Genomic DNA, 16,743 nt, shown 5'->3' with positions numbered 1-16,743 from the left:
AACAAAAAAGACAAAAACTGGTGAAATCTTTCTGAGCAAAAAATACAAAATGTTATATTCAGGAAATGACAATCAAGGAAAAGAAGGAGTAGCCATGATATTCAACACAAAATACGAGCCTAATCTTCTTGAATGGCAGGCAGTCTCAAGTAGAGTTATGTGGGCAAACATCAGAATGGGGAATTGGACAATGAGACTTATTTGTGCCTATGGTCCCACAGAAGGTTCTACTACGGTAGAAGTGGAGGAATTTTTTGATGCTTTAGAAAAAGCTACACACAATGAAAAAGGAAAAGTTGGTCCTTGTTGGGGATCTAAATAGCAGAGTAGGAAATGATTGTGAGACATACAAAAATATTTTGGGAAAATTTGGAGAAAAGAGCAAAGCTAATAATAATGGCAAATACCTGTTGGATTTCTGCACAGGACATGGACTGGTTATTACTAAAAATGTGCACAAATTCACATGGAGAGAAGAGGCACGGAATAAGAAAAAAAGTCTCATAGACTATGTTATTGTTGATAGTGATGTTTTCTCCCTGGTGCAGAACCAGAGTGTACAGAGGATTTGAAATTGGAAGTGATCACTATTTAATCTTGAGCAGGATAAAATTGAATTTCGTATTGAAAAGAATAACATGTAAGAAAGTGTTAAAGCAAATAAAATTTGAGCAGCTCTCAGATGTGAACTGTATAGGTGTAGACTAAAATACACAAAGATTACTGAAGAAAAAATGAAAGAGTTTGAGAACAGGAACCAAACCTCGGAGATTCAGTGGCAAGCCTTGAAGGAAACCCTGATTGATTCAGCCAGAGAGGCATGTGGTGAGGTTGTCTGCAAGGATAGAAAAATTAGAACTCCATGGTGGACACAGGAAGTTAAAGAGGCAGTGAAGGAAAAGAAGAAAGCATATCAAAAGTTCCTGGCAAATAAGTCAGCTTTTGTTCGTAGAGAATACAGAGATGAATGTAAGAAAGTGAAACATTGTGTAAAACTAGCTAAACAAAAGTCATGGGAGGACTTTGGCAAGAACATAGAAAATAAATATCAAGAAGGTGGTAAGATATTCTGGAGGTTGTTGAAGAAGCTTAGAAATGGAGGAAAGAGTGCTGTAAAAGGAGTTAGAGATGATAAAGGTGACATGAAAACAGGAGTAAAAGATATCCTTGAAGTATGGAGTAATTACTTTGAAAAATTGCTCAATGAAACAAGCAGTGGTAGCACAGTGGTAAAAAACACTCAACAGGCATACAGTCAGGAATACATATCCATACTTGAAGTAGAAAAAGCCATCAAAGGCTTGAAATGTGGAAAGGAGTAGATGATATTCGTCCAGAAATACTGAAATATGGTGGTATAAAAGTCTTACAGTGGCTGCACTGCATAGTTCAGAAACCCTGGACAGAGGGACGAATTCCCGATGATTGATGTAGAGCTCTAATAGTACCCGTATATAAAAAGGGAAATAAAACTGAATGTGAGAATTACAGAGGTATTTCCCTACTGAGTGTTCCTGGCAAGATCTATGCAAGTATACTTGAGAAACGGTTGAGAAGAATTGTGGAAGAAAAGCTAGGTGAAGAACAAGCTGGATTCAGGCCAAATAGAGGCTGTCAGGATCAGATCTTCACTTTACGACAAATAGTTGAGAAAGCATGGGAATATAACAAAGATCTGTATTTAAGTTTTGTCAATCTGGAAAAGGCATATGACAAGGTGCCAAGAGAGAAGCTATTCAATCCGCTACAGTTATATTAAGCATTACTTTGTCTTTATTTGAGTTGTAAGTCTGAAGTTAGAATTGAAAGAAGTACAGGGAGATGGTTTAATGTTAAATCTGGGATGTACATTATTCCCTCTGGTATTCATTATCTATATGGATCACATTATGAAGGAAAGTGGTATTAAACATGATATCAGAATTGGAGATGTTAATGTCAGCTCCTTGCTTTATGCGGATGATGTTATACTTCTAAATAAATCTGCTACAAATCTGCAAGATTCCCTGGCTAAATTGAATGACTGTTGTAATAGATATGGTATAAGGGTCAGCAATAAAAAGACAAAGACAATGAAAATAGGCAGAATCGTTGAAAATGTCAACTGCGTTGTGAACGGAGAACCTGTTGAACAAGTAAAACATTTCAGCTACTTAGGCACGATTTTTAGTGAAGATGGTAAATTTATTATGGAAATAGACAAGAGATTCAACAAAGCTGATATATGGTAGAAAGTCAACTGAATAAATTCATATGGAATAAGAGAGAAATTAGTCGGAACACTAAAAGAGCTGTATACAAGACAGTGTTCAAACCAGTTTTAACTTATGGATCAGAGCTGGATCAGAAGTTAAACACTAGACCAAAGACTAGAGACCACAGATATGAGAGTCCTGAGAAAGATTATAGGCATGAACAGATGGCATCAATGCCAATATCATATTAAAAACAAGGATATTAGGAAAGTACTTGACATTGTCAGCGCCCAGGAATGTGTTAGCAGAGATAATCTCAGGTGGTATGGTCACTTAAACAGAATGGGCGAGAAAAGATTAGCAAAACAGATGTTCTCTGCCAGGTTGTTAGAAAACCACCCAGAGGAAGACCAAAATATAGATGGATTGATATGGTACAAAGTGCCTTAGACGATAGAAATATAAGATCTGATAATGTTGGAGTCTTGACAAGTAATAGACTGATTTGGAGGAAAATTGTATATAGGAAGTTAGTAATGATGTAAATTTTTCATGTAGTACTATCATATCCTGTACACCTCTTGAGGGTACATGTCAGTTTATTGATGATTGTGAGATATAATAAAGATATAAAGCACTCTTTCCTCCATTTCTAAACTTTTTCAATAGCCTCCACAATATTTTGTCACCTTTCTGATATTTATTTTCTGTGTTCTTATCAAAGTCTTTCCATAACGTTTGTTTGCTTAGTTTTAAATAGTGCTTTGTTCTCTTTTTCTTCTTACACTCTGTATTCTCTAAGAACACAAGCTGGCTTACCAGCAACTTTCAGTATGCTCTCTTCTTTTCCTTGACTGTCTCTTTAACTTCCTGAGTGCACCATGGAGTTCTAATTTTTCTATCCTTACAGACAACTTCACCACATGTTTCTCTGGATGAGTAATAGTTTTTTCATGTTTGCCACTGAATCTCCATGTTTGGTTCTTGTTTTCAAAAACCAAACCTTGATGATTCAGTTCTTTAATTTTCTTTTATTTTTTCTTGAATGATGTTTGTGCATTTGAGTCCACAGTTCACTTCTGAAAGCTGGTCAGCTTTAATTCGTTTTAACACTTTCTTACATACTCTTAATTTTCACTATGAAATTCAATTTTATCCTGTTCAAAACTAAATAGTGATTACTTCATATTTCAAATCTTCTGTATATTCTTGCATCCTGAACCAGTGGGAAAAAATCACTATCAACTATAACGTAGTCAGTGAGACTTTTTTACTTCTTGCATGTACTCTCCATGTGAATTGTGCACATTTTTTTTTTTTTGGAACATAGTGTTAGGAATAACTAGTTCATGTCCTGAACAGAATCCAGCAGGCACTTACCATTACTATTATTAGCTTTACTTTTTTCTCCAAATTTTCCTAAAACATTTCTATATGGCTGGTAATCATTTCCTACTCTGCTGTTTAGATCTCCACGGACCAACTTTTCCTTTTTCACTGTTTCAGCTGCTCTCTCTCTCTAATGCCTCGAAAAATTCCTCAGTTTCATGGCAGATTGTTTAGTATATCTGAGAACAATTGTAGAGGATGCAATTTTTTTTTATATATGTATATATATATATATTTTTTCAAAGTTGCAGTCTGTCTTCTAAGATTCGATGGGGTGACATTTGCTAGGACAGGAAAGCATAGTAGAGGAGTTTATGACTTATTAATGATGGCTCACATATTGACACCTTTTAGTAATTCAAATATAGCATCTTAAAACACATTATTCCCCCCCCCCCCCCCCCCCCGTGCAGATTTGGTTACAAGCTAAGCACTTTCATGATGTGTGGCAAGTCTGCCAAAATGCAAGCAAGAAATTTCCGCAGGATATAGTGTTTTCTCTCACGCTGATAGATAGAGTAACAGCGAGAGAGTGATGATTGTCCTGATGTGAATGTGTTAAAGAAGAATATACTATTATTATTATTATATGACATCTCCAGGGAGTCCAAAAACTCATCGAGGGAGGGAGGGCATCTACTTTACAACTCTGCCTACGCAACTCAATCCACCATCGACAATGAACCACAACTACACCAGCGCCATCTACTGCCCATCATCACCACTAGTATTTTCACAGACATTCACAAACATGCCCATTGCAAGATTTGAACCTGCAGCCTTCTGCCTGCAGAGCAGATATGCTAGCCAATCAGGCTGACATTATAGTAGTGATATTAATGCTATAGTTGGAGTCAGCTGCATAATTCTGCCATTGATATATATTCATTCTAATTTTTCTTAGAACTATCATATAAGTATAGTTTGCAATCTATGATCAGGTTTTTCTTTGTTTCTTTTTTTTTTTTTTTTTTTAGCCCAGCTCTGAGATACATAGGTTAAAGTTAGTTTAAACACTGCCTTGTTTGTTTGGCATTTTGGCTAATCTCTTTTATACCACATACACACATATTCAACTGGTTTCTTATGGCATCAGCTTTGCTTATTTTATGATTTATTTTCCATATTTAACTGGACCAACTCTTGCAGGAATAACCAAAGCAAAGCAGTAAAAGCATAGATAGACAGAATTTGTGAAAATGGCTTTGGTGGGGGACTAGTTTGCAGTATTTAGCCTTTTAATCGGATTTAGATTTTTTTTGCTTTCTTTTTGCACTTGCATAAAGGAATCTAGGTTGAGTGTGATGCTGAAATTTTGGTCTCAAACCATGTATAATATGCCAAATTTTTTTCTTGGTCTACCTTGGAGAGTATTTGTTGGAGAATCATGGCTTGGGTGGTGGTCAGGTATTTTAGGTGGAATGGGGTACGGGGAATAAAGATCTTCATTCCAATGAAGATTTTTTTTGCTTTCTTTTTGCACTTGCATAAAGGAATCTAGGTTGAGTGTGATGCTGAAATTTTGGTCTCAAACCATGTATAATATGCCAAATTTTTTTCTTGGTCTACCTTGGAGAGTATTTGTTGGAGAATCATGGCTTGGGTGGTGGTCAGGTATTTTAGGTGGAATGGGGTACGGGGAATAAAGATCTTCATTCCAATGAAGATGATTTGATCTGAGCAGGTCTTTGGATCTGGAGAACAGAAAAAACTTTAACTGGACCATGAAAAGGAGGAGGAGTAGAAGAAATTGTGGAGGTTGTCCCATTTAGCATTCATTTAATGCCACAAGACCAGGAACTGGGTGATGGTTGTTCTGGTAAGGTGATTATAAGATGGAGTAGATCACGTGGGGTTTTTGCATTCTCTGATAGGATGTCAATTGTAATGGAAAGAATTGTGCAAGTAGTCATACACATCATTTTTATTACTGTTACGGGTGTGGAAGATTTTATTTTAATGGATCGGATTTTTATTGTTTTTTGAATTTGATGTCTGTTGAAGAAATTATTTGATTTATTTTTCTTGATGATTTATGCTGGATTTATTTAGAAGTGCGACATCATCTGTGAAGAAGCTGACTATTGTGAAAGAGCTGACTATTGTTAATTTGGATATCAAGTTTAAATGCCACTTTCTTTCATAATGTAATTCCATATTGATCATGAATAAACAGTGGAGATAGCATGCACCATTACCTTATACCTGATTTTACATCAAACTTTCTTCCTGTACTTTGTTTATGATGGCTGACATATGTATAAAATGTTGCTCTATATAATATCCCATTTACCACCACTTAATTTTAATTTTTCAGACAGCCAACCATATTATCATGTTTGTTTTTGAGATCTACAAAACTTTAATAAGATCATCGTTGTTTGTCCTGACACATGCTTGCTCTCTTCAAAATTTTTCTTATCCTCTTCAAGTATTCTTACATACCTATAACACTCATTAAGGAAATTCCTTTGTATGCATTTAGCTTAATAGATCCACATTATGAGAGCTGTCCTCTGACCAGACCCTCTGAATTATGCAGTATAACTGCCGTAAAACTTTTATACCTCTATTTAAATTTCTGGTCACTGTTGTCTACCTCTCCATATTTTGGATTTCTGATAGCATTTTTACCTATACTGAAATGCACCTGCGATTACATTTGTCCTGATTATCCACCACAGTTCTGTTACTGCTTATCTCAATAATGTTTCTGAATTACTCCAGAGATTAAGAATATACTTTATATTCATTTTTCACTTCACTGTTATCAACTCTGATACTTTCTTACAATACTATTTACATCATCTAGAATATTTTGCAGCCACATTATAGTTATTTTCTATTATTATTTTTATTACCAGAGATCTTCAGGGATTCATTGAGAGAGGCCATATATATTGTTTTCTCAGAATTTGTGTTTCTTGAATCCCCAATAAGGTTTTATTTGTTTATTTTTCTATTGTTGCAGACAAAAGTTCTTCACCAAATACTTTCTCAGCGAACCAGTCAATGTTTTCTTTAATATTTGTGTATTTTCCAGTTTGCAGTTTATTTTGAAAGCTGATTTACTTTCTTTTTGAAATATTGTAATGTTATTATTATTATTAAGAGAGAGACCTATAGGGAATCAGGAATTCATCAAGGGAGGCCATACTATTCACACCAGCTGTCATACCTCTTCTTGAATTCATTCACACTTCTTCAACACACACAACATCCAAAGGCGATCCATTCCAACACACACACTACTCTATGAGAAAAAAAAATCTAGCCTAAACCCCCTTCTTGACAGCAATTGTTCTCAACTTCCATCAATGAAACTCCTTTCACCACCCTCCATAAAATGAAAAATTCCTTCTACTGAAATTCTGTATAATCCTTTCAGAAGTTTAAGTCTTAATCATATTTCCATTATTTGTCCTATTTGCTAGTGTCTGCAGTCTTCAAATTCTCAATCTGTCTTAATAATCAGTATTCCACAATCCTGATATAATTTTTGACTCTCCTTTGTACTCTCTCTCTCTCTCCCCCTCCCCCCCCCACTGTATCAGAATCACCACGGAAACCAGGAGACCAGACCTACACGCTCTTATATCTTCTTTTCTTTTAGGCTTACATGGTGATCCGAATACATTTTTGAAAATCATGGAGACAACTACCCTGTTTGAATAAAACTTTAATTTAATATGAACCAAAATCCATGCTCGACATTTCAACCTTTATATCAAGGTTGGATATATATACTTCTGGAGCATATATACTATATACAGAGAAACAAACTGCACTACAATCTACATGGTTTGCTAAAGTTACTGACCAACCGTTACAACAATTATTGGCCTGACCTCTGGGTAAAAAAAAAAAAAAAAAAAAAACTTATTACATCAATGCTGAAGTCCTATTATTAATATCTATTGGTTGTAGTTTTACCCTGGGAGCAAGAAGTCTATATATATATATATTAACATCATGATTATACATATAAATCTCAACCAGTTGGTGAAAAAAAAAAAAAAAAAAACACTTACTACATCAACGCTAGAGTCCTGTTGTTGATATTATCTATTGGTTGTAATTTTACATTGGGAGCAACAACAAGTCTTTATATATATATATATTAACATCATGATTATATACATTTCAACCAGTTGGTATGGAATGGTTTCCAATGCTAGCTGCAGGTTGCCTAGAGTTCTGAAGTATGCTGAATACTAAATGTTAGGTGGGCTTGAATATATGCCATCCAGATTCTTGGAATTTTCATGCCACCATTATTGTTGATATTTGGGTGTTTTATCAGGATTTCGCAGGCTTCCTTAAATTTTCTTTCATATCAGGTTTTTGTATGGTGTAAAGAGTGGGTACTTTTCCAGTTTATTTGGCGTAAAGTGTTGAGAGCGTGATCTTAGAGGCCTGCTTCACCAAAATGGTTATATTTAATGTGTCTTATGTGTTCTTTCTTTCGTATAGGGATTGTACGTCCTGTTTCACCAATGTATGGTAAGTTACAGGTGCAGTGGATGCAATAAACTCTAGGATGTGCCAAAGGGAGGAGCGGATCCTTAGAGGAGTTGAATATGTTTTTAAGTTTTGTAGATGGTTTAAAGGTGGCATTGAGATTGTAGTGGTGTAGGATTCTGTTGATTTTTTCGATAACCCTTTAATGTATGGGATGGCTATAGTTTTACTGTAATCTAGATTCTTTTTTGATGATGTTTTATGAAGTATTTTATTGATAGTATTTTTGTTAAAGCCATTATTTATAATTGTGTCGCTGGTGATTTTTAGTTCCTGTTTCAGAGCTTGTTGGTTAGAGCAAATTGTTGCAGCTCTGTTTTAAAGCATGTTGATGACTCCATATTTTTGTGATGGGTGGTGGTATGAATTAGCATGTATGTATTGGCCAGTGTGTGTGTGTGTGTGTGTGTGTGTGTGTGTGTGTGTGTGTGTGTGTCGGTTTTCGGTAGACCGTGAAGGATAGACTGCCTGAAGGAAGATGTGACCAGTGTATCCAGGTACGGGAGCGAGTTCTGATTTTCAATTTTGATCGTAAATTGTTTGCGTTCATGTTGTTTGTTCAGGTGGCTAAGGAATATGTTTAGCATTTCTCGCCCTTGTGGCCAGATAACGAACACATCGTCAACATATCTGAGACATACTGTAGGTTTTAGAGTGGAGGAATCGAGGGCATTTTGCTCAAAAGTTTCCATATAGAAATTAGCAGTTAGGGGGATAGTGGTGAGCCCATGGCTGTACCTTCTTTTTGTAGGTAAAATTTATTTTGTCACACAAAGTAGACCATGGAATAATAATAATAATAATAATAATAAAGTAACTGGAACATAGTACGTGGGCAAAGAGGGCCATGATTTCGGGCTGAAATTTGTTCCATAGGAGAAGAATTGTGTCATTGATTGGGACATTTGTGAAAAGGGCAGAGACATCAAAACTGACTAATAAGTCATCTTTGTCGAGTGTTATGTTTTTAATTTTGTTTATAAAGTGTTGTGTGTTCTTTATGTAGGAGGGGGAATGACCTACCAACTCCTTGAGTGTCGATGCTAATTTCTTGGCTAAGTGGTAATTAGGGCTATCAATTCCTTCCACAATTGGTCGAAGCGGCACATTTTGTTTGTGTACTTTCAGGACACCATATATTCTGGGAGAGCAGGTGTAGTGGGATATAAGTTTTTTAACCGTGTCTGATGGCCATGAAGTAACGGACTTAAGTAATTTTTCTGTTTTATTCTTTATCCTGCTTGTTTAACAATAACTTATGTTCACTAGATACAGCAGTTTGCTTATTCTTACAATTGATACTTATTCAAATACATCATGAATATTTACATTAGCATAATCGAATATGGAATAAAGACACATATTGTTCAGAAGTATTAACATATTCTTCAAAGTACTTTCAATGAGTAGAGTTCCATATACTTCATTCTTTCAGTCTACTCGGTAACGTTCCTTTTCTTCTAGCTGTATCCCTGTTCTTTCTTTCCCACCTTTTTCTTTGTCTTTAACTTTCATATTCTTTATCCTCAAAATTCCATTCGTAAGCAACGTGATGACCTCAGCAGTTTGACAATTGCTTTCTCATTCAGTCTCCCAGTGATGAATTGTGCTGACCTCTTCACACAAGATGTGCAGCGACTGACATCAGTCTCATACATAACAGTGGACCCAGGAAAAAAAAGATTAAAAGTCCCAAGATGTTCTCTTTCCTGATGCCAGAGCTTTTGTAGCTCCAGACTTCATGTGCATCTCTCGAGAATCCCATCTCAGAGTCAGGTTAACCTCGGGACATGCAAACGTCATGACTCATGCCAGTTTTTGATTTTTTATAACAAAACTAATATATACAAGATATTTTTCAAAAAGTTATTAGATACAAGAAATTTAGTATTTTCGTAAACAGTGACAATACCATTTATATTTTTCATTCTAGTTAACAACTTGTAAAAGTGAACATGATACAACATTAATCATGTGAGATAATGCAGCAGTTCAAGTGAAGTCTTATCCAGGCCTTGTAAAGAGGCAAAATGACTTCCATATCTTTACATGTCAAGGTTCATTTCAGCATTATTTGAGTTGTATTTACTATTTTTGCTATATGACCATTTAACTTCAACTTCCTGTCTACTAAAACTTCAAGATCCCTAGCCTCATCAGTTTCTTCAAGCATAATCCCATCAATATAATATGACATTGGATATCTAATCACACAAAAGTGCATGACCTTACATTTATTAACATTGAAATGACAGCCATTTTCCCATGCCCACAATTCCAGCCTATTTGAATCATTTTGCAAGTGCTGCATAGCACTCCTGATTGATTGCCCTACCTATCTTTGCATCATCAGCAAATAGCTGTATGTCACATGTCAAATCCTTTTCAATATCATTAATGTACAGATTGAATAACAATGGACCAAGGACTAATCCTTGATGCACACCATTGGTTACCTTGAATCTTGAAGATTCACACTCCCCATATACGACTTTTTGATATCTGTCAGTCAGCCATCCTCTTATCCATATAAACATGAATAAGGGGATGGCATTATAATCCAAAGCCATATTCTCCGATTTATGCATCAGTCTTCCATACTGTATTCTGTCGAAAGCCTTAACAAAATCTAAAAGTATCATGGTGTATTCATTCCCGTTGTCTAATTCAGTAGAATTATTATAGAATGTGAGCAAGTTGCTAAAACATGACCTTCCTTTAGTAAACCCACGGTGTTCATTGCAAAGTAGACTCTGTCAACCCATTTCTGAATGTGAGCCCCAACCAATGTTTCCAAAATCTTCACCACCATTCCTGAGATACTGATTGGGATAAATAGTATTAGATTTGAAATGGCAAGAATGAGACAAGTAGAAGAAACTGATAAAAATAAAAACTCAAAAATTACAGATTTGAGAAAGAAAAACCTAAGAATGTATGACAAGTGTCTTTGCATCTTGTGCAATGGGATTACCATACATTCTTTCCACTCCTATGGAATCTTCCCTTTTCTGAGACTTAGTTTATATAGTCTGGTCAAGGGAATAGCCAGTTCATCTGAACACTTTTAGCATCCGTGCTGATATCTTATCAGTTCCTATTACAGAATTCTTATTCAGTTTGTGCAACAGTTTGAGTACTTCCTCCTCGTCTACATGAGTTTCCTCATATGGTGAAGAAGTAGTGGTGAGTTCAATGTTGCATATACCAGGTTGATAGTTTTTAGCTCATAGTGCTCCAAAGTTTGATAATGAAAATAATTACAGCAATGCTTATTTAACTTTAATGGCACACCCTTCACATATCAAAATAGTAGGCCACATTTAAAGCATGTTAATAAATATAAATTACCAAAAACATGATAGTCATTAAATTATATTTAGTGTATTAAAAGGAGTAGATTTCACTGAATCTTTTGAAAATTAAGGCAAGTTACATTTGGTATGGAATTTGATAATGGTGCCAATAAATAGTAATAGATTTGAAAAGGCAAGAATGAGACAAGTAGAAGAAACTGATATAAATAAAAACTCAAAAATTACAGATTTGAGAAAGAAAAACCTAAGAATGCATGACAAGCCAGTGCTATGACAGTGTGTTGGTCATTTCAGAGAAATTCTCATCAGTGGAGAGTAGGTCAAAAATTAGCTGCAAGTTTGTCACATGGTTAAGGGAATAAGGTATTAAGTGAAATTGTACTGGCTTGAGAGTAATGGGAAGGTATTTTATATGAGAACAAGATTAGATTAGGTCTTTTAGTATGTATGGCATATTGATGTATTCTTATAGCATTGCATCCAGAGCAATGTAATTTGCTTGCATCATCATGGAAGTCAATAATAGTCATCTCAGTTTGAGGGGTATATTTTAATTGTGTTGTATGTAGTGATATTTCAGTGGTGGAAAAACAAAAATGTTTTTTTTTTTTAATCTTTGCAGTGGGATAGAAATATTACAATCACGGTAATCTTCAATTACACGTGATTTTAAAGAATGGATGGTAGATCCATTGTAAGAAATTATGTTGTTGTTGATGTAGATTTTCTTTTTAATATGATGCTCAAATCTAAAGTGATCACTTTATATTTCAAATCCCTGTATGCTTTTATATCCTGAGCTAGTCTGAAAATAATGCAGCCAATAAGTTTTTCTTGTACACTCTTCACTTGTAGAGTTATATGAATTTTACATTGGAGCATGGTATTACCAATGATTGATTAGCTTCACTCTTTTCTCCAAACATTTCTATATGCCTGGATTCGTTTCATTCTCAGTTATTTTCTCCAAGAAGAAGTAGATTTTTTTTTTCTTATGTAAGCTGTACTTCCTATAACCAGAAAAAGGCCTGCACTTCTTCACTGTTAGAATCTTTTATAGGACTCCAGTTAATGATTGCCCACTTTCTCATTTTATTTGTCTTATTAAAAATATATATAATATGATATAGTATAAGAAAAAACCAGTTTTCTGAAGTGTAAGTGGCTGTGTCCAGCAGGTACATTACAATAACGCACTACAATTTAAATTACTCTTTACATTTCAGAAAGTAACAAAGAATATATGTAAATCATTGAATAAGTTTAGAGTTAATTTCTCTCTCTTAAGACGCAAAATATATATATCCATATTTTATTTTATTTTAGTGATGGATCCTTACATGTTACTTGTTCTGAGAAGTCTTCAAATAGGACAGAGTCTATTACCATTCCTGCCTATGATGAAAGTTAACTGTTTGTTTGCCAGGACACTGAAATGTATTATATGAAATTTATAAATGATGAATGCATCGATAGTATTGATTTTATTCTTATTATTATATAATTTTATATGACATGATACTTTTTCTTCCCTTCAAGTGACAGGAAGATGAATTCTTTCTGGATATATTTTTAGATTTTGAATATCTGATAATCATTTCTTTATTTTCTTCAGGAAAATAAAAAGATTTAATGAAGTTGATTGCTTTTGTTCAGCAGTATGTTAAGTCAGGTATTGCATGTTATATTTTAGAAATGGATACTCACTTTGACAAACTTACAAAACAGTCCCAGACAGATTCCAATAGTAACAGTTGTGTTTGTTTGAAAAATATGGTAGACTGTAACAAATCATTCCCTTGCATCCTTACAAATTTTGTATAGTGAATGTCAGTAGTTATATTTAATAAAGAAAGGTGGCTGAAATTTCTTGGGGGGGGGGATAATTAATCATATCTACATCGAAGATAAAGTACATGCAAAAACCTAGTTCTACTGTTACATGCGAATTTAGAATTTTTGCTATAGTTCGCCCACCCTTTGTAGGTCTCTGCTTGTCGTCTTGCCAAGAATAGTCGATTCATGCTGAAGGGGAGAAAGAAATGAAGGACGTACGAATTGGTCTCCAACATGCGAAATTACGTGTTTTATAGGTAAAATTTTCCAACTGTTATACAAGCAACATAGTTAATTACAATAATCATAAAAGAGAAGTTAATTTTCCGACCTGTAATAATAAACAACTCATCCCACAATACGGACTGATTACCCTATTATCGGAATGGATTCTCCTTTTTCTGACATGCGCAGAAGTGTCGAAGGATCTCTAATCGGTTTGTGAACTATATACGTTTGTTCTTGTTGCAAAACAATACAGTAAGATCTTCTTCACCCACATATTACAGCATGTTATTAGTATCCTCCATATGTAGTGCTTCTTTTATCACTATACAACAACTATTATTATGCAGTCAGATTATGTACAAATGATTTTCCTACGTAATGGACACTCACTCAACTTTTGCATCAAGTTTCAGACAGTAGATAATAATACAAATTTTATAAAAAAAAAATATATATATATATATATATATATATATTGTATATTTCATTGAAAGGTTTGCTGTACACTATCCCTTTCCTTTACACTTTCACTTTTCTAGGAGTGAAGAAATGAACTGAACTGATCCAGAAGGGATCAGTTCATTCAGTTTAATCATCAGACTTTCTTATGATTAAGAATATACAAGGTGTCTAAATGAAGCTTCTGAGTACAGTCAACTCTCACTGTAGTAAACTATTGAAAAAGTCTCAACCAAAGCCCTATTTGATAACTCAAAATATCATGGGTAGCTGTGATACTGAAGACAGCTCAGGCAAGAAGCCTTCTTGGTTATAACCCCATTAATGATAGGATACTCTCTATTAGACTTAAGGCTCAGCCTACCAATGTATCAATTGTGGTAGTTTATGCACCCCACACGGATAGGCCTGAAGAAGAGAGAGAGTGAGGAATTCTATGAAAACTTACAAACTGTTTCGGACTGCCTACCAAGGAGAGACATACCGTACATCTTAGGGGACTTAAATGCAAAAGCGGGAAAGTATCTTATAATCTAAGCATAACTTCTGGTATTCCTACTTAGTTATTCTTACCCATTAAACAATACTTGTCCAGTGTATCCTTTATCAACAATAACTTAAATTTACAGCAATAAGCCTACTCTTAGGATAGTTAATTATTCATTTACATCAATAATATTTATGTTAAACGATTGACTGCATAACAAAACACAGAATGTGATTTGCCCGGAAATACTTACAAATTTCTCCTGTCTTCTTCCTTCCACGGTTTTAGGCCTACTGGCTTGTTACGGGTTTTGCTAAAACATTGAATATTCTCAGTCTAGTATTTTTTTGTACCAAATTTGGTCTGAAAATATTATTAATCATGCCTATAGTTTTGGTGAATTTACTAATTTTATGTTTTGAATCTGTTTCTTCAATGTAACTTATATTACAACTAAGTTAATTAAAATTATTAACTTATTCAATTCATTTGTTGTTTAGCACTATTTTGCTTCTTATTGGTTCCTTCCTTTAAATGCCAAAACTTTTGTTTTTTTGGAAGATATTTTCATGCCATATTTGGTAACAATCTTGTCAAGATTGCAGAGCCAACTGTAATTCGTCTTCTGTGTTAGCGATTAAAATTTGGTCATCTTCATATAATAATGTATTTAAACAGTAATTTGTTTCTAATTGTATTCCAATATTATTAGTACACTGCCATTCTTTTAATATTTCGTTAATATATATATATATATGTTAAAAAGAATTGGAGACAGGCTGCATCTCTGTCTTACTCTTCTATTTATTTTTATCCACTCTGTAGGTGTGTCTTTGGTTTTCATTGTTATGATGTTATTTTCATAAATATTGTCCATTTCTTTTATTAATTGTGGAGGTGATTTAATTTTAATTAATATTTCAAAGAGTTTATTTCTTTTTAATAAATCAAGAACTTTTTCATAGTCTATAAATAATATATGAGTGTTTAGATTAAATTTTCTTTGTTTTTTCAATTAACTGTTTTAAAGTGAAGACTGAATCAATGAATGATCGACTCTTCCTAAATCTGTGTTGTTCTTCTTCTAAATGTTTTTCGATATGATTGTTTATTTTCTTTTACAAGAGTGCTGTGTATATTTTATATCCAGAATCGAGTAAACTTATTCCTCTGTAATTTGAGCAATTTGATTTATCGCGTTTTTTGTAAATAGGTAAAATAATTGATTTTTTCCAGTCATCTGGAGCTGTTCCCGATTGTAAAATTTTATTTAGCTGATTTAATAATCTCTGATGTATTTCTAAGCTAGTGTATTTAAATAATTCTAAATTTATTCCATCATTACCATAATTACATAAATAAGGTGCTTTCTTGTTTTTCATTATCTTTCGAGTTTCTGTCAATTCATCTAATGTTATGGTTTCTGATTCATCACTTTTGAGTGTTATATCAGAAATATGAAACTCTTCATCTTTCCATAAGTTTTCATAATACTTATTCCATTCCTTTTTACTTATAACATCTATGCTAATTTGTTCTTTAATTTCTTTGTTTAGGTATTTCAAGATTTTATATGTTGTTGGCTGCGACTGTATAGCTCTACTTCTAGGTCTTTTACATACTTATTCCATTGTTCTCTATGTAAAGATCTGACTTCTCTTTTCGCTGTGGCGTTTTTCATCTTATAGTTTTCCTTGTGTTTACAACAAATTACATAACATATATTTCTTTCATTCACTACAGCCTTTACTCGATTCCTTTGTCTTCATGATCTTTCTTTCTTCAGACTGTATGCCCATTCTTTGTTTCCTTCCATTTTCTTTGTCTTCAGTCGTCAACAATCTTCAACCTTTGGAGTCTATTAACTAGCAACATGGTGGCATCATCCATTTGATATGTGCTATCTCTGACTGGTGATTTGTACTGGCTTTCCATCTCTTTCTTTGTCTTCGATGATTCTTAACTTTCAGAGTCTATTAAAACATGAGGAATAATCTATCAAGAAGGGGTATTTGTGGAACTGTGGAACCAGATGATTATGACATGCTTAAAAAGAAACTTAAATCTGTACCATGGCATAAAACACTGCAGGATAAGGATGTTAGTAGTGCATGGGATATAGTTCAGGGTCATCTAGAGGAAGCAGTATTAAATTGTATACCTCGGGTAAGGAGGGTTAATCGGGTAGGAGATAGATGGATGAGTAATATCATTAAGCACGAGCTTCAGAAGAAGAAATGCTGTGGAAGGTATATAAAGAGAAAGATGACCGGCAAACTCATGAACAGTACAGGCAAGAAAGATGACCCGC

At 34.1% G+C, this 16,743-nt stretch overlaps 1 protein-coding gene across 1 annotated transcript in view; it reads left to right on the top strand.

Annotated features, from left to right (window-relative positions):
* LOC150108847 (heat shock 70 kDa protein 14-B-like) overlaps positions 1-13,059 on the top strand; it is a 210,673-nt gene extending 197,614 nt beyond the window's left edge. Inside the window, exon 10 of the mRNA XM_090403712.1 lies at positions 12,749-13,059. Within this exon, the coding sequence (XP_090259838.1) occupies positions 12,749-12,833 (85 nt within the window). The 3' untranslated portion in view covers positions 12,834-13,059. The remainder of the gene's footprint in view (positions 1-12,748) is intronic.
* Positions 13,060-16,743: the final 3,684 nt, after the last annotated feature.

Source organism: Typopeltis vanoorti, chromosome 2 (assembly GCF_054136105.1).
Source record: "Typopeltis vanoorti isolate ZY-2024b chromosome 2, IOZ_Tvanoo_1.0, whole genome shotgun sequence".
Classification (NCBI taxonomy): domain Eukaryota; kingdom Metazoa; phylum Arthropoda; class Arachnida; order Uropygi; family Thelyphonidae; genus Typopeltis; species Typopeltis vanoorti.
Note: the sequence above shows the minus strand (reverse complement) of the source record. Positions and strands in the feature narration are given on the sequence as shown.